Source organism: Canis lupus, chromosome 6 (genome assembly GCF_048164855.1).
Source record: "Canis lupus baileyi chromosome 6, mCanLup2.hap1, whole genome shotgun sequence".
In the NCBI taxonomy this organism is placed as follows: Eukaryota; Metazoa; Chordata; class Mammalia; order Carnivora; family Canidae; genus Canis; species Canis lupus.
The window spans coordinates 64242969-64267613 of NC_132843.1; the positions used below are offsets into that span (position 1 = coordinate 64242969).

A 24645-nucleotide genomic window follows, 5' to 3' on the forward strand; every position below is an offset into this window, starting at 1 on the left:
ATATGTCTCCTATAGACCTGCCAGGGCTGCTGAGAATAAATGAAGGATGGAGAATGTTCTTGGAAGCAGGGGTGCCCTGCAGATGGAAGTCAGTGCCATGCAGAAGCCCCGCCACCCAGACAGGACTGCTTTCTGTTGGGTTCTCAGAAAAGACTGAGGGCCCAACATACCATGTCCTTCTGGAGCTGAAGCCTCCTCTGAGTCCGCTTCTGGTTTTCTTTCACACTGCTGTCCAGGTTTGCAAATTTTGAGGTTCCTTCCTAAGAAACAGAAACACACACACAGATGGAGAGCGGCACCACAAACAAGCAAAGGGGCATGGAGGGTCAGGTCCGGAACCTCTGCACAACTGCCTGGATGCCATGCAAAACCAAGAGGCCTCCAGCAGGCTCTGGGCTCAATTATGTAAACATTTGGCTGGCTCGTCGCAAGAGGTCTATTTGCAATAAGGTCTGGTGGCCTCGGATGATCCTGTCCCCTCTACCCCTTTCTAAGGGGAACCCCTGATTAAGTGATAAAAATCAATGGTCAATACGAGGCCAGCAGTTCCCAGAACCGGAGGCAATTTTTATATATCCCAAATTTCACCCAGAATAATCACATGCCCTGGAAATGAAGACCTCTTCCTCAGTACATTTTGTGATTTCTTGATCTTGGCCTGAAATACATGTGCCAGCATTCTGGGAGAGAAAAAGGGACTCTTTCTGGGGACTCTTTCTGTGGTATTTCTCAGCTAAATGAAACTTTTATACCGGAAGTTTTCTGAGGAAGTCCAATATTGTGCAGCAGCACTAATCTATGAAAGCCAGACCGTCACCTCTTTTTTCTCCTCGTTTTCCTCCCTGGTCCTCCTAGGTTGCTTTTCTCAGGTTTGGAACTCCTACAAGGTAATCCTTCCTCCTGGCACCTGAGGACGGGCAGCTACCCTTCCTCTGCTCCTGCCAAACTCTTCAACGATGATGACTAAACTCCCGCCTGCTGATGGAACACAGTGTGTTGGGTTCTGTGGTTTCGGGGTCTTGTTAAGTTCTCATTTTCCAGGAAGTATATGAATGGGAGGCAAATTTCACAATCTGGATGGGGGATACACGTTCCAGTAGCTTCCTCCATCAGTCTCGCTGGGATTTATGATGTGACCATAGCATGTGACCTTCCCCGACCACACACAGGAGTGTGTGTCTTTTGCAGACTTGGCCTTCCCGATGGCAACGAGGCATCAATATCTTCCAGCATTCATCAGCCTTAACCTGGGTCCAGAACCCACCGTGATTCATGATCTATTTTAACTCTACTACAAAGGGTGATAAGGAGCAATATTGTTTAATGACTCCTGCCTATAGTTTCTCCCGGGGATGAAGGAAAGTGCCATTTACCATGTGAGGTGGTGGTGAGTTCTCCCAAATTCTTAAGAATTCGCTAGAAGTGAGAAAATACTTCTGTCTGGAATGAAAGCAAATGGCCATGCCTTTCCTATGTGGATCCCTCTGGTTCCCTTCCAGTTCTTGATCATTGGCAGAGGTATCAGGTGTGGAAGTTATTGAAGGTATCTCTAAAGTTCTTAGGAAGGATTTCTGAAGTTTAAAAGGCTCCAGAGAGCCACAGACCAGCAGAGATGGAAAGCCACAGACCTCCATATCACTCAGGACAGCCTCCTCACTGGGAGGCCGGTAAAGACCTGAGGTGAGCGTGAGCAAGCCTGCGGATTTCATGACTTCATGATTTCAAGAGACTGAGACTCCAATCCTGACTGGGCAACTGAAAAGACAGGCTGGTGCCAGTTCTCCCAGATGAGATGTCAAACGAAAATCCATCAGTGTCAATTTTCTCCTTCCTTGGCCCTAAGTCTTCTGCTCTGCAGCTCTCATACCACCAATTCCTTGAAACCCCTTGGAACTTTTCACAGGTATGCTGATGGCATTGGTCTGGTTCCTTTCTTCGGACTCCTTTGCTGGCCATGCTCATACTCATGGTGTCTTTTCTTCTGCCAAAGTCACCTTCATGTTTTTCACCACATTCACATCTTTGGAAATGCCATCCTTCATGACTGCCTCTGTTTAGATGAATTTCAAATCATTCCCTCTCCTTCCACCAACCTCCTGCTCCTCTCTCTCTCTCTTTCTCTTCCCTTTCTCTCCCTAGTGAAAATTTCTCCCCTGAGTCCCACCTTCTATCTCTATCCTTGGCAGAGTTCTTATCTATCCTGTTTCTGGGCCTCTTCTACTAGGATGTATAGAGGCGCTGAATTCTTCTCAATCAATGTTAGGTACATTATCACCCAGAAGTTGTTAATGGTAACTCTCTGAATGGACCTTCAGAGTCTCCTGCTCCCACCCTGGCCTGAGTGCATGTTGGAGCTTCACTACATATACATTTCCATTACAGCCAAATTGTTGGGCTGTTCTCAGAGTTGTTTTTATCAATTCCACCAGGGAGAGTTCTCACTAAAAGTCCCAAGAACAGGGATGATTTGGTGGCGTTCTGCTTTCCTGCTGTTTTAAAATTTATGGATTCTACAGTTCACCAGCTCTGAGTTACTTAAGTTTGAGAAATCATAATCAAACCTGTTTGAGATACAAACAGGTTTAAGATAATATTTGAGAAAAATAAAAACATTTTCCCCCAACATTAAAATGAAAATCTTAGGTTTTTGCTAATTGTTATGTTGCCTCAGCCATAATATCATAAAGGTGGATCATTACATCTACCCAGAGGTGGAAGAAAAGATCAGTGTTTAAGACTAAGATCACGCAATGGTAAATCAGGTTAAGTCCAAGAATGGTATATTAGAAACAGAGGCCAGCAATTTTTCCCAGGGGTTTTTTCGAGAACCTAATAAGTACCTTGATTTCATTTTTTTCTTTTTTACAACCATGCTGAGAATTAAGGCTCAGAATTATATGAAGAATGATATATACTTCACATGAAGAATGATCAACAAAGGTGACTGGAAAGGGACCTACATATACATATGGCCTGCCCAAAACATTACAACATCGTTAATGATAATGCACAGACCACAGGAATTCATAGCCAAGTTTTTCATTTCTTTGGGATTTGAGCCATGTATAAGAAATTTAACTTCGAGCACGAGGGCCAACTTCTACATTTAAGAAAGGTTTATGGGACCTTTAATGTCTAGATATGGCTTTGCTTCTAAGGTTTCGGCCAGAACACTGCCACCAGGCAATGAGCTGCACAGCATTCAATTTATCTACGTTGGAAGGATGACTCAGAGCTATTGGGATTTGAATGTGTGGCTCCGGTTTGTCTAGCTTTGTGTTCCTTACAGGGAGACCACTAAGCCATCTCCTTCCAGCCAGACGAGTTTCCATTTAAAGTCTACAAATCCAGGGGGATGTGAAGCAGGGAGTAACATGATCTCAGCAAGCACTGGTTAGCATGCCATTAATCAGGTAGGCCAAATCCAGAGTCAGATGTCAGCATAAACTGCCTTGCTCATATCACCTAGTCCTAGGAGGGCAAAGAGTGGGCAGGGTCTCAATGTCACATGACTATTAAGGCCCACCAATTCATGCAAACATATTTTCTGAACACTTGCTGCATCCCAGGCACTGTGTCAGGCATTAGGGATTGAACAGTGAGAAAACAAATCCAGTTCCTTCCTGTAAGAGGCTTACAGGCCAGCAAGGAGGCAGGCTGAGTACCCAGCAGAGCCCACGATGAGACATGCAGGAAGAGCAGGACTTAGGAGGACACCCAGTCAAGAAGACCATAACAGAGGCCCTTACGGGAATGACAAATCTAGCAGGTACCAGGTGGGTACCTTTTCTTAGTGACCCCACCTTCACTGGACTTTCATCCCCACTCTGTGCCTGTCCTAAGCTTGCATATGTAGTGCATACTTTACTTAACTTACATTTGTTGTGCATACTTTGGCTTCATGTGCACAAGGCATGCCAAATACTAAAAATACATTTATTTGCATAGCGCTTTCAAATATTTTATCTTAGTCAATCTTCAAAACCATTCTATGAGGTCAGTGGGCTAAATACTATTATTATCTCCAACTTGCAGCAAAAGAGACTAAGGACAAGGATCATATCCTCTCATTGCCCAGTTCAGGGCTATGGTAGTGCATATCCTACGATTTTAGAATTGTCTTCTTCTCTACCATCACCCCCCGACACAAGATGTAATCTCTTTAAGATCGGAGACTGCCTTCAGCGTGGGTGTACCTCTGACATCTAGCACATTGTGAACACTCAATCAACAGTTGCTCAATTACGGATTTACCTTGTCCGTGAAGTTTTCTCAGATCTACACTGTCCCCTACTCCCAAGTGGCCAAAAGAAATAGTTTTATGCCTACATGATACAAGCACAGGTTTTAGAGTCTTGCCAGGTAGGGTTCACATTCTAGCTCCATGACCTACCAGGTGTGTGATTTAAGACATAGTACTTACCTCTCCAAGTCCTGGCTATCTGCAAAATAAGGATGATAAAATCTACTTTATAGGAAGGCTGCGAAGATAGTACCTGGCCTATGTTTCCCTCTGATGACCATTCACTACCTGTTATTTGTACCTTTATCGACTACTTATTCTCATTTCGTCCTACATCCACCAGCCAGAGGGTGAATTCTTGAAGACAGGTTCTGCGTTTATCATCTTCATGTTCCTAGTGGCCGCTCCAATGCTTTACAGATACCGGACATTCAAAAAATGTCTCGAGAAGTAAAATCAACCAAGCTACACTTTTACCTGCCTTTAGTTCAGAAGTCAGCACTCACTTGGCATTCAATAAATATTGCTGATGGACCATGCAACTTGGTCCAAGTAAAGGATGTGCAATTGCAGGCTTGGCCTCTGTCATTCTAGAAGAAGTTTTGCTGAGAAGGAATATTCCAGGGCCTCTCGCCCACCAAGCCACCAGCACTTGGTGTCTGCAGCGTGGCTCGTTAAAGAGATATGCTCAATGAGCACAAGTTTCACAATCTGGTTGTGTAACCGTGAAACCGAGGAGCTGGACATTGTTTTCTCAGCCCCGAGCTTCTCAGATTTGGCCCAAAAAAAACAAAAATTCTGTCTTCTAAGTCACTGCAGGCTTTCTCCTGGGACAGGCAGGAAAGTAGGGAGCCATTAAGCCACTCTTGCCTTAACTGGGTTCCAGAGCCATCAGCAATGCAACCCAGCATCTCCCCACAACTGCCTCACCTTCATGAGAAGTTCCCGGCTGGTCAAATGGTTATTATGGTCTGAGAAGATATCTGAAAGTTCTTCAAACATCAGCATCCGGTCCCTGTGAGAGGGAAGAAAAAAATATGAACAAATAAAGGAGTCTGTGGAAGCCCTACACCTTCAGCCCTGCTGCCCTCAGTTACTGTGTCTACAGAGAGATTGTACTGAGCTCAAGATCAGTGGGTGACAGGACCACAGAGGAGGACAATGACTTTATTCATCCAGGCTAGGTGGTTTTTTGTTTTGTTTTGTTTTGTTTTTTTAAAGGTACACATGGTCACCTATGTGAAGAGAGGGATTTTTCTATCTGTGCATGTTATAATCGTAAGAAAGAATTATTAAATTGGGACATCAAGTTGCTCCATTGGGATGTGTTCTTAAAAAAAAAAATCTATCTTAGCAATACACAGAGCCCTGTGGGGCCTGAGAAATCATGTTAGCCAGTCCCCTCATTTAGAGATGAAGATGGCAGGGTCAGGAATTTGCTGATGTTTCCATTACTAAGTGTTGAGAATGGCAGGTGCAGAAGCCAAATTTCCTAAGTCACAGGCCTGGGCTCTCAAATTGAAATCAGAGTAGATGGAAGCAGAATGGGCTCTGGTTTGGGAAGTGGGTTCAAATCCCCACTGCCATTCCCTCCCCAAATGCTTTCAGGCCAACTGCCTAATGTTCCTGAGCTTCCATTTTCTTACCTATACAACAGAAATACTAGGAGTCCTCTTGAGGGACCGCAGTAAAGTCAGCAGGATCATATCCCTAAGCACCTACTCGGCCCTGTCCCTTCTGGAGGCCTGCCCCTCTCCATGGGCCTCAGGCTTTTCTCTCAGCCCTCTATGGTTACTGAGTGGAGGACACTGAAGGCAGAGAGTTAATGGAGCCATATCATTCTACATGCAGCATGTCATGATCACAAGAAAGTCATTATTAAGTTATCTGTTTTACAATGAGGGTGATATTATTCTTGTAATAAAGAAAACCAGTAAAGATATTTGTATTTTGGAAAAAATAGTTAGGAACTTAATTACATGTGGGCCTAAATAAAGGGAAATAAACAGATGTATTCTCTGTCCTCTGAAGGTAGTTAGCATAAAGGATTACAGGGAAGGTGATAACCACATAAGGTATCTTAACCCTGTCCCTTGAATTTAGCAATGAAAAATATAGAAAGCTGATATGAAAGTGTCTTCTCTAGGAACTATGACACTTCTATAGCATCCCTGCTAAAACATGAACTGACCAACTAAGAAACAAACCAGACACTCACATTGTACAGAATGTGGCTTTGAGGTTTGTTTTGAGGTGAATAGTTTAAAAAGCCAGCTGGAAGGATGGACCTCATATGGTAACCAAAAGATTAAGATACAACCCCACTAATTTTTTTCCTTGTGTTTCAGCCTCACATTTGCTGTGAGGAAGAAATCTTTGGCTGGCTAAGTGACTTTCCACAGTATGCTATTTATCAACCACAAAGAAAGATAGGATTACCTGTCATTGCAATCAGAGAAGGCTGCAATCAAGCACAGGAGGTTTTTTTTTTTTTTTTTTTTTTTAGCACCTGACCATCCCTTTGTTTTTGTTTTTGATACCAGGGCTGGGGAGTACCGATGAAGGGAAGGAGAGGGGTCTGAGTTATTGAGGATGAGGAGTCTGTATGCATCTGATTTTCCCACTGTATTTCACCACGGTCTACCATCTAATGATTTCATATGACCCATATCTTTCATAAGATTTATATGCAAAGGAGAAACCAATCAACTCGTCTTTCTTTCACATCAGAGTCAGCTTGATTTTTCAAACTAATGAAGAGGAGAAAGAACTTAAGAATAAGTGGTAATAAAAAAAATTGCACTAGACTTTGAAAAACCTATCTGCCAGATTTTCTCCTAATAGATAACAGTGTTGTAAATAGAGCATGAGCTTTGGAGTCTCCAAGTGGCTAAGGCTCCTTCAGCATCGTAACACCAGACATTACGATCAGCCACTTCCAGTTGTTTTCTACTGACTCATCAAAGCCTTATGTAATAAATAATTTGACTTCCCCCAAGTAGACATTCTGCTGATTGAGAATATGAGCCCATTGGTATGCAAGAGTACTCTGGCACTCATTTTTCAGCATAAATTTATGAAATTCTGGTGTACCAATCGGGGTCTCTTGGAGGTTTGGACCCTGTTAGTCCCTTAGGGTTTTAATCAGCTCTGAGTGGACTGATGAAACTGAATGCCTAGACCTTCCACTCCTAAGGCCCGAAGCCACCAATTCCACAAGGGCAGGCCTGCCTGGGGAGCCAGCTGGCTCCTCTCCTGGCTGAAAGTGATTACACTGCATATACTATAGACTGTAAAGTTTACACATTCTTCCCTGATACAGCTTGACTTCTTGATTAGTTCAAACCCAGGTAGACCTGTTGAATGTAACTGGCCTAGTTTGCAGCCATGACACATTCCCCAGCTTCTAAATCTGTACTGATAGGGAATCAGAGCTGCCTCCTCATTCACCTTTCCCTCCTCTGCTAAAAGTTCTCTGGTCTACAAGGGAAGCTCTGGAAATTGGGGAACGAAGATAGTAAAATCATGAGGACATGAAATTGTTAATTGTTCCAAAGGTTCCACCAAGATATAGGACAAACTATATAAAATGAAAATAATATTAAAAAATAAAAAATGAAAAACAAAATGTGGCCAGTTAATAACTTTAGTCAGGTACGTGGAAGGGACTTGAGGGTTTTTAATATCACTAAGAATAGCTTTTAGCATGCTGAAACAGAAGCAAACTAAATAGATTCTCACTGAACAGCAAGTACTAACATCACATCTACGCACATGATCCCTCACATCTTGGAACAGCTTAGGGCTTTGAAAGGCGGCTGACAAATAATTGAAGTAACAGCAAATTGCAATAACTTTATCATGCCACAAACTTAACCCTCAGAATCTAGATCATAAGCACATCTTTAAAATCATCCTCAAAGCCTATAACCTTGACTTTGGCACACTTTGCCCATGAGTCTGACTCCTGTGGCAGCCCCACCTAAAAACTTATTAATGATTACATGTAAAGTGCACCCTGCCTGGGACACACAGAGCCTTTCAAATATGTTTCTCTAGTTACATAATATGAGCTTTGAAGGCGAGGACCCATACCATTTATACACCGACTGGTCGCCCCAGCCAAAGAAAGCAGAGCAGGACACTTGGGAACTTACTTCGGGACGGCAGCCCACGTCTTTTTTAACCTATAGATGGAATTGGACTGTAGTGCAGAAATGATGGCCCTCAAGGAGGAAAAATTCTTCAGGATTCTACATTCCTGTATGGAAAGTGATTAAAACATAAAAGGCCTTTAAATATCAATAATACAGTGAGTTGGTGGTTTCCTGTTTTAGAGGTATCACAGCTGCTATGAATTCTTACCACTAAATAGGCAGCTGTATAAATACTGAACATCAAAAAGTGGCTCCTTACTCCCACCCCAGTCACCGAAACACTTTATAGGTTTTGGCACCGTATGCTTGTTTTTCTCCCTTTAATATATTTTTTGCGTTGTTGTTACAGTTTTATGGTTTCCAGCTTTCCTAGTAAAAACACGAATGGAGGTGAGTCTGCAGTGCTGTGCTACGGAAATAAGCTTTCTTCACACAGATGCCCTAAAAACACACATGACAGTTCACTATATCCTTTAGACCCACAAAAGGAGCCAGGCAGCAGCCATTGTGAGGTCAATGGTATCGAACATCTCATGGCCATCCCTTGCCCAGAGAGGTGTATATAACTTGGCAATAAAAATTCACCGCAAGATGAACTTTGGCTTTTATGTTCTTAGCCAAGAGGGAATATTTTTATACACATTCATTTGGTTTCAAATTGGCCTGTGCCACAATCATAAACATTCAGAAACACCTTGGTACTTTGGTGTTTCCAAAATAACTTGGGCTTTTAAAATAAAATTCGCGTTGGCAGCACTTGAAAACAAAATAGAAAGAACAGGAAACATTCTGGATGTCATTTTCTGGGTAAGGAGAAAGGCTCTCTGATCCTGAAATTGAAGCTACCGCACGGAGTCTGCAGCCTCAGCAGCCAGTGACCCTGGAGTCAATGTCCTGCTGAATGAATGGCAGGGACAGCAAAACAGTAAGGGAGAGAGCCCCATTCTTGGCAACATGGGGAGAGTGGGCTATGCCTCATGTCAAAGGAGATGTTTCAATATACAGGCATTTGAGAGTGTAATATATCCACTGTTTCCCATTGAGTACACTATGTGAGCATGGGCTTAGCTTTGTGCAGAACATCTAAAGCAAGAGACCCCGGGGTGGTTGGGCATAAATGCACATTGCTTAGAAGGTCATTTCATGAAGTCATGTTAATCCTGAATAGGAAGGAAAAACAGCATTCTCTAACTTAGCTTGCCAAAAATCTGGCTACTTAAAACTATGCCAAACAAACAAACAAACCTCCAAACATTTTCTTCTTAGAGTCAATGCCAAAGTATTTTACAAAAGTCATGCCCACTCTCTTTAAATGCCTCAATGCCCTCCCCTTATTTGAAAAGAAAGAGCGAGTGAGCGAGGGAGCACTCTGAAACATGGTCAGTCTGGAAACCCAAGCCCACGAGAGCATGGTTCAACAAAGGTTCAGAATTCAAAAGTCATGTTCCAAATATCAAGAAACTTGCAATAAATAAAAGATACTTCATGCAAATTGTAATAGACATATGGAACACATTACTCAGAAAGAGGCTTCAGTTAAGGGTTTAAAAGAGCACAAGAGACATTTGGCCGCATTTCTAGAAAGGGAGGTATCTTCCAGGAGATGCACAAGTAAAATAAAAACATAGCAAGGACAGTCCAAGAAAATACGATCACATTAGGTCACAGATATTTTCTGTGTGTAAATTATTATCATTTTTCAAATATCCTCTTGGTAGAAATTAACTGTGATTAATGCAGGAAAAGTAAAATAAATCTTGGCAGGAAACCACCTATGAGTTTCATTATTAAATTACTCCACACAATTTCAAGGGACACAAAATGCTCAATATTAGGAAATTACATCGCCAAGAGCAAGGACCCCTGGCTTTTAAACACGTGCTATGGACCTTGGAATATTCCCCAAATTGTTCAACTTGTATTTTTTATTATCACATAAATGCACAATTTATATTTAATTTAGACCGAAAGTCATTGTTTGGGTCACACTATCAAACATACAGATGTTGTATTCTTGCTATAGATCTCCTAAGCAGTTGAATGGATTAAAGGATATATAGCATCTGTGGCAAAAAAAAAAAAAAATTTCCTATCATTTTAAGAAGACAGAAATTCCATGCTCTGTTCCACCACTCTATCTATAGAACTTTTTTTGTAGCTCTTTAGAAATAAGCTCAACTTAGAAGAGGAGAAATTTAAGTCATAAGATATTTTTTTCCTACTTTTTTTATATACTAAAACATCTGTGGTAATGGACCACCTAAAAACCCCAAATAAGGCAAATTCCCTGGTACAATTATGTTGTTTTTTAATCAAAGACAACAAAAGAGAATGTTACAAAGAGAGAGAGAATGAATTTATGCATTATGCCCTAAACATGAGGGCTTAATGAAAAAAATATATATATATTAGCATAGAAAGCAAAATGGGTTTTGGTTGAGGGTTGACCCATATAACCTAGAACATGGAATAATAAGATATTTATATAATACTTATTTTTAAAAGTTGTTGTTAATTACATAGCTTTTGGTGATGTAATTTCTTCTGCCTACCAAAAAACAAAACAAAACAAAAAAATCTTACCCAATCTTCAAATACCAAAAATTCTATCTAGATTCAAAGCTAAATCCAAATGTCTTCCTATCCATGAAGGCTTCCTTGATCCCCCCAGCCAGAAGTGATTTCTCCTTCGCTACAACTCTAGCTTATGTCATAGAGCCCCACTCTTCTTCTGTCTTGGTTATGATCATTCCAGTATTTCTTAGCTTCCTTGTTTGACTACAGGCTCCTGTAAGACCACATTAATTGAGCTTATCCTAATGATGTCCCCAAAGTACATAAAACTGTAGCTCACGTGCATTCAAGAGCTCATGAAATATCTGGTGGCCAAGAGACTGAATACTGTCCACCTTTTCTGGATCATGAAGATATTGACAAGCCAAGGTCATAGACTATATAAGCAGCTGACCCAAGAGACTAGACTGACACTCACCAGAATGTGATTCAGCCTTGGAATAAACTCTTTCCCTCCAACTTCAGATAGAAAGTCCTTTGGAAAGCCCCAGATCAATGTAAAATCTGTGCATCTCAGTCCTTTAGCAAAGAGATTCAGGATTCTGAGACAGCACCAGCTCTTTAAATCTGTAGAAGATACAACGCTTCTGGGTGCTGGAAGTGTGCATAGGTAGGTAATCATTGTGTGGAAGAGTCTATCTGACACTTAGACAATATATCAAGTTCAATTTACTGAACGTAGGCAGAATTGACACTCAGTTTGTGAATATAAGGGGAAAAGCAGACGCTGTGCTGGAGACACAGCAGTGTGCAGGCCCGTAAGCAGAAAGAAGAAGCATGCAAGGGACCAATTTTCTTTAAAGAGGAAAAAGAAGCCCCTAAGTTAAGAGAGGCATTTTTTTTTTCTTACTTTGGAGGAACAACAATAAGAGCAACAAAAAACCCAATGGTCGTTCACATATGATTTGATTGCCTTGCCACTGACTGCATAGACCCATTTAAACAGAGAGATGGAGTAGTCTCTACTATCTAGTATAAAAACAACGAATATTTTTAAAAAGACAATTACGTGGGCAATGTTGATCCACTTCTCGATGACTTTGGCTCTCTGCTGAGTTTTGAGTTCTTTGCCCCCCAGTATGGTGCTGACAACACACTTGGTGAGCGTGTTAAACTGAGAGATGGTAGCACGGATTGTAGGAGCCAAATGTTTGTTCTCCTTCTTATCTCTTCGAGACCAAATGCAGCCCAGGCAGTGGTGAGGCACTACTTTCTTGAATAGTTGCTAGAACAAAAGAGAAACTGACTTTAAGGACCACGCAGACATTTCATTCAGCAAAGCATGTCATCTGGCTCATCTGTGAATTGATATTTTGTAAATGCACAAACAACCCTTTTCTACTTGACTTGCCTCAACCGTGTCTATTTCAATGGACAGGAGTAAATAATTAATATATTAACTGGTCAGAAAAGCCCACATGTTCCTTCTAAATCTGCTGGACTGAACAAATGGAACACAATGGCCAAAAGACCATTTTAAATGACTGACAACATTTTGACTTATATCTCAAAAAACAGGTACAAATCTATAGTAGTGGTTCATATTCATGGTGCATTCTGGGCACTCAAGATCATGAACTGTGTACAATGCGTATGGATGCTCAATGACCACCCGACAAGTGACCCAAAGAAGTACAGTGCATGTGACATCGTCATCATGTTGCTATTTTACATGATTTTAAATGAAAAAAAATAAGCATATAAAGGGAAAACCCATTCAATGTCACAGAGTAAAAGGAAGAAAGGAATTTATAGCCTGTCTTTGCCTAAAAGTCATCCAATGAAGTTTCCTACCTTTCTTTCATGCTGTCAGTTGTGGAACAAAAACAAAGGCAAATTCGTTGGTCAAATCTGATTCTCATCTGTATGACAACTCAATACAAGACATGTAAGGGTTTGTATGGAAGAGAGAACACCAGGATTTACTTTATGTAGACTCTCTGATTTGCTTCTGATAGTTTGTGTGCTCACTAGATGGAAACTGTCACTCTCTCTTCTGTTTTCTTCAAAAGCGGTAAGTGAAGAAGAGCTAAAAGCATCAGGATGATCTATAATGGCCCTCTTTTCTTTAACTGGTGTTAACCGGCTACCATTGCACTATGACATGTGACTAATCAAATTTGTATGGCTAACAAACATATTCAAACTTTAAAAGCATGGGAGCACACATAGGAATGAACTGGCAGATAGAGTCACATGTGGATTCAGCGATCTTATTTTATCCTAATTTATACTTTGACCGCTTTACAATCCTCCAAATAAACAGTTCAGATCTTGAAATATTTATGAGTCTAGAGGCAGAGAAAAACCCACGGAACAGGGTCGATTTTGTTTCACGAGAATTAGAATTCTTACTTCCCTCCGTGTATCGAGTGCCAAGTAAAAAAGCATCTTCCCCCAGAATTGCAAGGAGAGCTTAGGCCTGAATTATTCAGATGATTGATTCAAGTCACATCTTCTCTCTGCATTTACAGGCACAGCCTCTCTCAAGGATTAGAAAAGACTTAAATCACATTACCCCACTGCCCTCCCCAGGCCACTGGTATGGTCAGTCCCCACATTTTAAGTAGAAGCACATCTCAGGCACAGAAAGAATACATACTGCGTCCATATAGGTCAGCTGCTCCGCCACGAGATCTTCTGGGAAGCACGTGAATTCTGCAGGCCCTCCACCTTCCAGTTCCTCTTCCTCTTCCAGGCTGAAGAAGATGGTGTTGGGAAACCCATCTGCTCACAGAAGGGGAAAAAAATGAGTACTTTGGTGCCAGTGTTTATGACCTTGTTAGTAGAGTCAAAGTGAACTTCTTTCACTGAGAAAGAAGATGGCGAATCCTTCTAAAAACCCATGGGAAGAAATGATTAGCACAATTAATCTGAGGGAAATGGAGCTCTGCTTCATCTCTGTTTGGAGATTCTTTATTAAGTTCAGAGGACTCATGTTACCCTTTGATAAACCAGATTCTTAGGCCAGGGACAGAGATGGATTAGGCAAAGTCAGGCTACATTCTGGGGGTTTCTCTCATCTTGGGCTCCCCTCCTACCTCTGCTTGGTGTAAAGACTAATCAAGCCACTTCCTAAGCCCCAATGATGCAATTTTTAATGACTGGCCATTTATAACCAGAAACCTGGAAGGAATGGGAATGAAACAAGGCTTTGGGGAAGTAGAATGCACCCTCTGGGTGTCAGGAGTGCCGATGAAGTCCTCAGAATTCTAAGAAAGTCCTTGGAATTCTCAAGATGTTTGGGGCAGCTTTCGGTTTCCCACCTCAAGTTAAGTATGGGTGAAGCAGAAGAGCCTGAAGCTAAATTCACCTGAGCCTTATTATAGATAAGCTCCACCATTAGCAAATCACACAGGGCAGAGACTGAAGAAGTGAGAAAAAAAGATCACTTTAATAACCATCTGGATTTCAACCCAAAAGCTGAAGGACTCAGCACAAGAAACAGGAACTCCAGACTCCATTCTGAAAGATGGTAGAATGGATGAAATTGCATTTGCACCCCAGCAAATGGAACCTGGAACCTTTCCTGATTCTTGGGGTTCCAACCTCATCCCCCAACCTCATCCCCTTCACACTCCCTGCTCTCCTGTCAAATCTGTTCTCAAAAACAAACAAACAAACAAACAAACAAACAAAAACCCCAACATGTAGTTGCATTCAGTTACATCTTAGTGGAAACTTAAATCAGTGTTGTTACTAGAGAATGCTTCAGCCCAGGGTGTGATCCTGGAGACCCGGGATCGAGTCCCACGTTGGGCTCCCTGCATGGAGTCTGTTTCTCCCTCTGCCTGTGTCTCTGCCTCTCTCTGTGTGTCTCTCATGAATAAATAAATAAAATCTTAAAAAAAAATTTTGGGATCCCTGGGTGGCGCAGCGGTTTGGTGCCTGCCTTTGGCCCAGGGCGCGATCCTGGAGACCCAGGATCGAATCCCACGTCGGGCTCCCGGTGCATGGAGCCTGCTTCTCCCTCTGCTTGTGTCTCTGCCTCTCTCTCTCTCTCTCTCTCTGTGACTATCATAAATAAATAAATAAATAAATAAAAATAAATAAATAAATAAATAAATAAATAAATAAATAAATAAAGAGAATGTTTACATTTTAAGCTTTTTCTTTTTCTTTGTAAAAACTTTTATGCATCTTGGGTCAGGTTGGGGTGGTCTTTTCTTAGTTTTCCAGGGGAAAGGGGTGCGGAGAGTGGACCCTATGTCACTCCCCCTATCACAGCACCACGTGGGTACATGCCAACTCCAGTGTGGGGCATGTGGTTTAAGGACGGCCCCCGACACAGCCCCCCATCCCCACCCACATGGCAAGTTGAAGGTACTGATGCCAATGGGCTTGGGTTATGACTGCAGAAGGCAGGAAGGAAACACTGTCCACCTCCGGAGTCTGAAACACAAACCAGCGTGAGCTAAAACCCTATGACTTCACCACTCTGCCTTCACACAGCTCTGAGGGTACTCTCCAATTCAATGGAGGAATGAGAAATTTAAAATCCCAAACAAAAGTTCAGAATGGGCGTCCCATCCCTCTTGCTAGCTACTATACCAATGTATCCCAGTGGCTCTGGAATGCAGAAGGTGACCTACTTCAGCCACAGAGGAAGTGTGGTAAGTTTGGATCCTCTCTTTCACTCAACACACACTCACAGCGACCCATATGTGCCTTGGATGTTGCTGTGGGTGAAGATGACGTGGTCCTTTCTCTCTGGGGCCGAAGCCATGCCTTTGCTGTTTCTGCTTTTGGCTCTCTTCCAGAAGTAAGGAAGTAAAAAACTCAGAAGCGAAATTTTACTGTTGGAAAACAATGTAGGAGAACTTTTGCTTTTGCCAGCACGAAATTGGGCAAGATACACCCAGGTGAACCAAGCTCCTAAAAACTCCTTTTCCATAACGACCATAACTCTGTTCTTAATAAACAGAGAGCTTAGAGCTTTCTTGATTAAAATTTTCCAAACTCAGAAAAAATTCATTTTCGAGCCTGGCCTAAAAGCCTTTCCAAAGTCAGGCAATCTCCCTCTCCCCAGCCTCGGCCTGCCAAATGAGCTCTGCCTTCCAGTCGCTGGGTCGGAAACAATGAACGACTGGTCCCACCGGTTCCCCAATTAGGCCCGGAGCCAGGGGCAGCCCCGGTGGGGAGAGCTGGGCTCTCACACAGCATTTTCCACTCCGGCTCAAAGACAGGCGGGGAGGCCCTGAAGGGAGTGCAGGTCCCGCAGCTGGAGGAGTGGCCCTGGGATTCCAGCATTCCCGGCAGCTGAAGTCATCTGAGATATACAGTACTTGGCAGTCGGCTTCTCGTGATGCGATTGCATTTCCCCCCTGCTCTGATCCCCCAAACGTAAAACAATTCCACAGGTACTGTCTGGAATGCAGGGTTATTTTCTTTGGCACTGATGCAGCCTCTCTTATCGATGGCGAGGAACCACTTCCTTTCCCTCACTGAGGAAATCAGGCATCACTTCAGGGAAAGGCCTGTCAAAAGCTCCAAGTGGGTCAGCCACCATGGCAACCATCATCCAGAAGGCCAGCGAGGGGATGGAGCGGCAGGCTGAAAGCCTGTCCTAACCTCTCTTGGGCTTTCTTCAAAGATAATTCCACGTGGCCCACGACCTGTAGTGATAGCCCTTCCTTTGGCCTTGAAAACAGGCAGTCTGTTCCTCCAATAGGAAAAAACAGCCACAGAAACTTCCTCTGATGAGGCCGTCAGCCATGCTCAATGGCAGTGATGTCTTCTTGCTTGACAAACACCTTTTCAGGGCTTTTTGAGCTTTTCTGAAGGCAGGGGCACAACTGGATTTAATTCTTTGCCTGCTGAACAGGGGTGGTCGTGATGGGTTTCCATTAATTAGAGGAGCCAGGAGACAGATAATAAAAAGCAAAGTCGAGTTCAGCATGGGACATGTTGGCAAGAGAAAGCAAAAGATCCTCTTTATGGTATTAGGAGAAACCCTAGGAAATCACTTCGATTCTCAGAGCCAGTTTCCTCTTCTATGAAATGAGACATCAGACTAGGTGGTCCTGAAAATCTTCTTGGCTCTAAAAGTCTGAGGCTCTGTAATTAGCACTTTGATAAACTTCAGAATTTTTACCCACCACCAGTCCCCCAGCGGTCTGTCTCTCTGAGACAAACCAAAGTCATTCATCAAGTATAGAAAGAACATTCTAGTGGCTCAGTCGGTTAAGCTTCCGACTCTTGGTATTGGCTTAGGTGGTGATCTCAGGGTTTGAAATCGAGCCCCACATTGGGCTCTGCACTCAGTGAGGAGTCTCCTTGAGAGTTTCTTTCCCTCTCCTCCTCCCAACATCCTCTCTCTTTTAAAGAGAAATTAAAAAAATTTTTTTAAATGTTTTATTTATAAATAAATAAATCTTTTATTTTTTAAAAAAGATTTTATTTATTTATTCATGAGAGACACACAGAGAGGCAGAGACATAGGCAGAGGGAGAAGCAGGCTCCCTGCAGGGAGCCCAATGTGGGACTCCATCCCAGGACCCTAGGATCATGACCTGAGCCAAAGGCAGATACTGAGCTACTGAGCCACCCAGGTGCCCCAGTAAATACATTTTTAAAAAAATAAATCTTAAGGAAAAAAAAAAACATAGGGAAAACATATCTTCAACATGGAATTTACAGAATCAGAATCTAGCTTGTTTTCGGAACTTAAGCAAGTACTCACTGTCAGTTTCCACTTCTTGCTTGTGAAACTGCTCAAGTAGATTTTGTGCTCTTCTCTCTGGATCAGAGCCTGGCATCATCCGTTTGAGATAATCCAGCAGTTTCTGTAAGCAAGGGAAGTGAGGGGGCTCTCGGAAGTCCTCTGCGCACTGGTCAAGCCAGGCCCTCAGGATGGAGGCGATGGCACTGAGGAAGAGAATGGGAGAGTTTCTGCACCAACTGGCTGTGGAGACTCAGAAAAAGCCCTGGACAGCATAGCTTCACCCAGGAATACCCCCTGAGACTTGGGGTCAACAGAGAATTCATCAAAAGTTCCTGGAAATGTCAATGAGGTGAAAGCACTTGAAAACAAGCTGGTTACATTTTATGGTTTTAAGCGGTGGTTTTAGAGCAACAGGGAGACTGGTAAGTTCCAAAAAAGAAAAAGGACCATAAACTTTGGAAAAACCTGCACAGGGAAGGGGAAAAAAAAAAAAAAAAGACACTTGGAAGATTTAGTGAGTCCTGAAGCAACTTCAAAGCAATCTGTGCACAAGTGAGATTATGTGTTTCCAATTCTGGATTCACTCAAGTCAGAGACCACAAAGTCAACCGACTCACACTGTAGGAAGTCACTGACAGTAGGCCGGAGATTTGTCTCATGATGGGAAGTGCCTCCGTTTGGAAAAGCAAAAAGCATTAATGTAATTTTACAAAGATTCCCGGGGTTTCAACCTAAGTACCAAAAAACGTCCTCCCCAAATTAATCTTTTGCTTCTGAAATAACAAGAGGAGAATATGTGGGGAAAACACTACCTATCAGAGAGGCGGGCCTTTGAAAGGTAAGGGAAAAAATGCTGAGATGCAAAGCCACCGTGAAGGTGATTTCCTCCGCTGGCTCAGCAGAGTCTGTGCTGGGTGAGACAAGAGCCAGGACACAAGGAGACAGGGCCATCATGTATGCGCAGCTTCCCCCAACCATGCTACTAACAACACAGTTGTGCTGTCTTTGGACCACAAGGTGATATTATCCACTGATGTGCACCTGAAGACCGGGCTTTCACAGGTCTAAATTCCACAATCCCAGTTTCCTACCATAGAGCCACACTACAATCCAGGCATGTATGTACAACTAAAACCAATTCAACACTTCACTTCTGGAAGTTAAGTGCAAACAGAAGAAAGATAAATTTACTGTTTTCACAGCTATGGATATCGTTGCTTTACTAATGAGGACATGAAGGTATCTGGAACTATAATATTCACACATGTACATTGGAAGTAGGTGATGTAAAATCATCAAATAAATGTTGAAATTTAAAACCACAGAAATCATTAAAATATGCTCTTACTCTTTAGTCCAGATTAAATAAAAAGCCAAACAAAATTTTCATTCCCTTCCAAAAAGTTTGAAGAAATTAATATGGGCTCTGGGATTAGATAAAAACCTAAATAAAATGAAATTAATGGGCTTCTAGTCAGTAGGCCTTCGATCCTTGGTTTGCCTGTTGTATCATCTGGTATGTATCAATGCTTGTGTCCCTCCCCACCATTCTTAGGTTGAAACCCTTATCCCACTCCCCCAAATTGATGGACTTCTACTTTTTGGGAACCCACACAAAGCATTCATTATTTCTCTTTTCTTCCCAAAAAACAGATATCATGAATCAAAGAAGAAAATGAAGCGGCATTCGAATACCTCATTTTTATAAGGAAACAGGACTTTTCCTATGAATAATTTCTCTTCTTCCGGACAAGCACTGTGCCCAGAACTGAGGTAGGCACACAGGTGGGTTAATAGCCTGAACACAGGAAAACCTGACATCTGCATAAATCAGATCGATTCTTACATACATTTTTGTACTTCTCAAAAGAAGAGTGAATTGATTTAATGAGTGTAACTACTCATTTAAGAGTTAATATTTCAATGAGATGATACTCCTCCAATGATACTGATGGAAAAACAGACATGGAGGGATGGTAATGCACATTAACCAATAAAAGTAAAAAGGAGCATCCACCTAACAACAAGACCTGCAACACAATGGCCCTAATGACTCCTTGGTTTCATAACTTAAAAGAAAATGCAAGCAGAAATCTAGAATCACAGTTAAAAGACAGATAGTAAAAGATATTAATATATCATTGCCTGCTTGGCCTCTCATAATTGTTAGTTTTAAAATTATAATACCGATTATTTATTGCAAAAGAGTGAATATTACAAATGTATATAAACTAAAACAGCAAAATACCTACAATCCCTTTCATTCTAATCCGATTTCCATGACTACCTATTAACAGTTTGGAGTATACCCTTCTAGACTTTTCAATGGATATGTATATACACTGAAATAGATATACTATGTATACATAAGCCAATATGGATTTTTTTTTCCCCACTGAATAGTGTGAAACAGACACCTCTTCATTCACTACCTTGAGATCTACCTTACTATTTCCCAGTTACATATTCTATTCCACTGCGCGGACATAGCATAATTAACGTAAGCATTCTTCTACTAGTGTGCAAATATTCAAGTTATTTTCATGTTCTTACAACTGCAAACAACTACAAAATGTGTATCCTCATTCAAATCTCTGAGTATTTATGTGCTTCTATACGACACATTATTTAGAGTTTACTGTCACAGAAAGTTGCGGCCTTGGAAGGTCTAGGGGAGTTCTGAAGAGAGACTTGAGTCCAGATTGAATGCAGACTTGAGTCCATTTTGTCCTCCTCAGTCTGATGTTTTTAACTAGCTCTGGTAATCTATTCGTTCTACCCTTTGTCACAGCGCCCTTCCCACAGCTTAGCCTAAGAGGACTTTTGAAAGCTCACTACAAACCCAGACACTGACTTGGCTAGAAAAAGCATTTTCACAGAAAAGAGGAATGAAAGGGGGCGGAGAGGAAGAAGGAAGGGAAGAAGGAAAGAAACACACAAACACCCTAATACAACATGAGGCAGACCCCTGCCCTCCTATCAGCAGGGTGGTTATCAGCATGCCAGGAAGGGAGGTTTTCTGGAAAGGCCTGGACACGTGCCCAAAGCTCACAGTAGCTTTATGTTTACCAGTCCTGGGAAGAAACTTCCCATTCTTGATAGACTATAAAGCAGATAAAATGTGAAACATTTAAGATTTCAAAAAAGAAAGCAACATCACAAAAGCATGGCAGCCACTGGGATTGCTGGCCAATGCCTTTTCCATCCTACCTTTCATGGCTTCATTCCTAAGATCTAATTCCATACCAACCAGAGCTAGTTGTTTAGGAGAATGTAAAGAACATCCATCCTGAAGGGAAACCTGGTTTAAAATCACAAACTTACCAGAAAGGTGTGACTGTTAAGCTGGGGAAGCTACTTGGCTCTGGGATTCCCATCCCAGCTGTCCTGCCTATGAACAAAGGGAGTTGGCCAGGTCACTCAACTCCATTGGCTCCTACCAAGAGAAGATGTAGAAATACCTGCCTGCATCTCTCTGACGCTGTCCAGTGCCTTCACACAACAGAATGGCAATAAGGACATTTCAAGCTACCTAAAGAGAAACCTAACTGTTGGCAATCTTAAAACTACTTGCCATAAGTCACAGAAGGGACTGAAATAGGTGAAAGGGCTCCATGAAAATCAGTCTGGACTCATGGAAATCACTCAGAGACTCCTCTACCTACACAACAGAAAGGATGACATGGAATCCAAACCGTGGCACAACACGTGTGGCTCTGGACCTGCTGTAGGAAGACAGTCATTGTGAACAGATCCCGCACACGCACACCCCATGTAAGGCATCCTTCTTGGGACAGATCAATTCAGGGGCGTCAGACTCTATGCAAACTGCAAGACATGCTTCTTGAACGACCTGTGAAGATCGAAGAAGTACTTTCCGAGACCAAGGGGAAAGACTACGATTGTGACATAATTGAAACTCAGCAAGGAGGAAAAGCAGTACATGACTTCCTTTTCCAGGGTGATCTTCTATGTGCTACAGAGCAAAACCCCTCAGTCCCAAGTAAGCATGCTGGGTAGGAGGAGAGCGGGGAGGGGGCACGGTGGCAGGGGCAGGAGCCCAAACTGACAGCCAAGGGGACAAGCAGGATTGCTCTTTCCACCTCAGGCATTCCTGGCAACTCCTTCCAACTGACCACAACGGTCCGTAAGGGACAGGAAGCCATGCTCAGACGTCAATGTGTGCAACTGACGGACACAGCTTCTGAGGTTTTTACTTCTAAGGAAACAGACCCATGGGGAGAATGAATTCACTAATTACACTAACACCATTTGAGTGCCCTTGGTTGTCTGTAGTCACAAAAACTATGTATGTGACTAATGTCACAACAGGGATCCTGAGAAGGACTTAGGAAATGATGTGCAGTCGAGATCTTAGGCATAGGGAAGAGTTAGTGGGGAGAAGACTCTGGGGCAAGAGCATGAGCAGAGATCCTGAGGTGAGAGAGGGCAAGACACTTTGAAGGGATGTACAGGAGACGTGTTTAAAGAACAGGAAGACAGGGGAGGAATGCAGCACAGTGAGATTTGCTATACTCATCTGATTTCTTAGCCAAACAGAAATCACACTTAATAATACACCTGCTTGGAAAACACTAGACAGATGCCTTCACTGAGAGGTACAAGGAAACAGTACAGAACTGAGAGCTGCCATGGGGAACTTCAGGTATGCAGTGCAAAGTAAGAGGACTGCCCCGAGGTGAGCATCTAGGCTGCCAGTATGTTCAAACCACAGATTTTTAAATACATACAGGGATTTGAATGCATAGGTACTAAATCATATTAAAATCCCATTGGTAGTAAAATATTCAACAATTGGTAAAAGGCTTAATAAGACATTTTCAAAATATGAAGTCATCTCTCCCATGATGTGTAACCTCCAAGCCAAGAAATAGGATTATCATGACAGAAAGAATAACGCTGTCCATTTAGAGCTCTTTTCTCTCCCCAGAAATCTGAGATAATAATTTATTGTTACTTAATAAGGCATGGAACCATTTTGTCAAAAGCAGCAAAATGGTTTTTTTCTATGTTAGGATAGTCTCCAAAAACTGGATCTTTCCCTACTATAGATAAATAAAAGATAAGAAAGTCTATGTGGAGGGTGGGCCTTTGAATCAATGCAGCAGGTGACACTGCACGCCCCAAGGGTGGGAACAAATGCAGCTTGCTTTTCAAGAAAAGGAAGCCAAGTGACCTTACCATTGATTCTGAGCTAGACCTCTCTCCACCTTGTTCTCCTAGTCACAGAGTTTTCCTCTTCTGAGAAACCTGTCTCTGAGACCCCTGGCAAGATGGTCTCTCTGACAGGAACAAACAAAAGAAGGTACGGAGAATTTGTTTCCTTTCTTTTTCCCCCTGAAAAATCTTGGAAAAAATGGGAACATGACTATCTGGACTTGTCAAGGTCATCTCGCATTGCTCTCCTGTACAATTTCCATTGTGTATTTTGGTGCAGAGGCTGAGCAGGGATTAGAACTCTGGGAGTGAAAGTGAAAGAGGGATTAGGAGAGGTTCAGGGAAATAAATGCAAACAGGGCTCGGGGTCAGAGCTAAGCAGCAGGCAAGTACAGGGCACAGAAGCCAGCGAGGGGCCAGGAGGCAGTTAAAGACAAAAAGGTCCGAGGCCAGAATGAGGAGGAGGAGGAAGAGGAGGAAAGGAAGATTGTGATAGAGAGGACACACAGAAATTCAGAGTAAATATGGGTGGGGAAGGGCCCAGAGTAGGAGATGAGCCCAAAACCAATTACCCAAAGTCGAGAGCATTTATACACCTGTCCCAAACTAGATATGCAGGTCCCAGCATCTGGCGGCAAATTTACAGAAACTGAAGAGAATTATTGTGCATAGACCTAACCCCATGTCACCAAACCTTACTGTGTGTGTCAGTGTCTGCACTCCATTAGAAAAGGAAAAAAAACTAAGAGGGCTCTGAAATGTCTGCTTTTTCGTGAGCAGCACAACCAATGTGGCTAAACAGTCTCTGGAGGGCCTAGCTGGGGCCCTAGGTCTGTGGCTCACTAGCAGCAAGCTAACCTCTTTATGCCTTAGCTTCCTCACCTATAAAATGGGTACAGTAATCAATGCCCTCTTGTAGGATTGTGAGGCCAAGAGATAATACATGCAAAGTATTTAAAATAGTTCCTAGGATATAGTGAGTGCTCAAAAAATATTAGCTATTTTTTATTATTTTAAAACAGAAGAATGGCCATCTATAAGACTAAGGACAAAAGGCAAAAGGAACTACACATAAGCATCATACTCTAGTTGATAAAGTTTCCCACAGGGTATGAGTTGACAACTCTGATATTGCTATACATGTACCCTGGAACTAAAACAAGTCAGTTAACGTGTAGTAGATGGTAGAAGCCACTTTTCTCTACAAATAGGAATTTACAAATAGGCAACGGGAGCAGGCTAGAATGATCTATGTGATAATGGATTAGAATTTACAAATAGGCAACAGGAATTTACAAATAGGCAACGGGAGCAGGCTAGAACGATCTATGTGATAATGGATTAGAGTTGGAGACATTGGTAAGAACTCATGATGTTTAACATAATATAGATGCAGATGGTTATACATAAATATTCCTAGATGTGTGTATTCACATAACTAGTGTAAACATAAATCTTATAGGCCTATTAGCTGAGAAGGCTAAAAAGTGAGTAGTAGTGAGTAGAAATAGTGAGCAGTAGTGAGTACACCTAGCACCCAGATCCTGGTTTCTGATACCAGTCTGCAATGAAAAGAACCAGATCTCCTTGAAGAAGAGGAGATGGCCAATGCCCCAAACTGGAATAATCTGAGTAACAAATAAACTAGCACTGTATTATAGCCCAAAGCAAAAAAACAAACAAACAAACAAACAAACAAAAAAACCCACCAAGTCTATACTGAAAAAAATGATTAAATAAATTAATAAATAGGGGAAACAAATGTCCCAAGAAGTAGTTTTCCAAATATATTGATTAGATACTTTACCCTAACAGAGGGGGAGCATGAC

The 24645-nt window shown here is 42.2% G+C and overlaps 1 protein-coding gene across 3 annotated transcripts in view; it reads right to left on the reverse strand.

Annotated features, from left to right (window-relative positions):
• The window catches only part of RGL1 (ral guanine nucleotide dissociation stimulator like 1), a 249980-nt gene that overhangs the window by 28170 nt on the left and 197165 nt on the right, over positions 1-24645 (reverse strand). For all 3 annotated transcript variants that reach the window (XM_072830925.1, XM_072830923.1, XM_072830924.1), the window contains 6 exons: positions 17657-17841; positions 13577-13701; positions 11984-12199; positions 8401-8504; positions 5174-5258; positions 171-260 (listed from right to left, as the gene is read on the reverse strand). In XM_072830925.1, coding sequence (XP_072687026.1) covers positions 171-260; positions 5174-5258; positions 8401-8504; positions 11984-12199; positions 13577-13701; positions 17657-17841 — 805 coding nt within the window. The remainder of the gene's footprint in view (positions 1-170; positions 261-5173; positions 5259-8400; positions 8505-11983; positions 12200-13576; positions 13702-17656; positions 17842-24645) is intronic.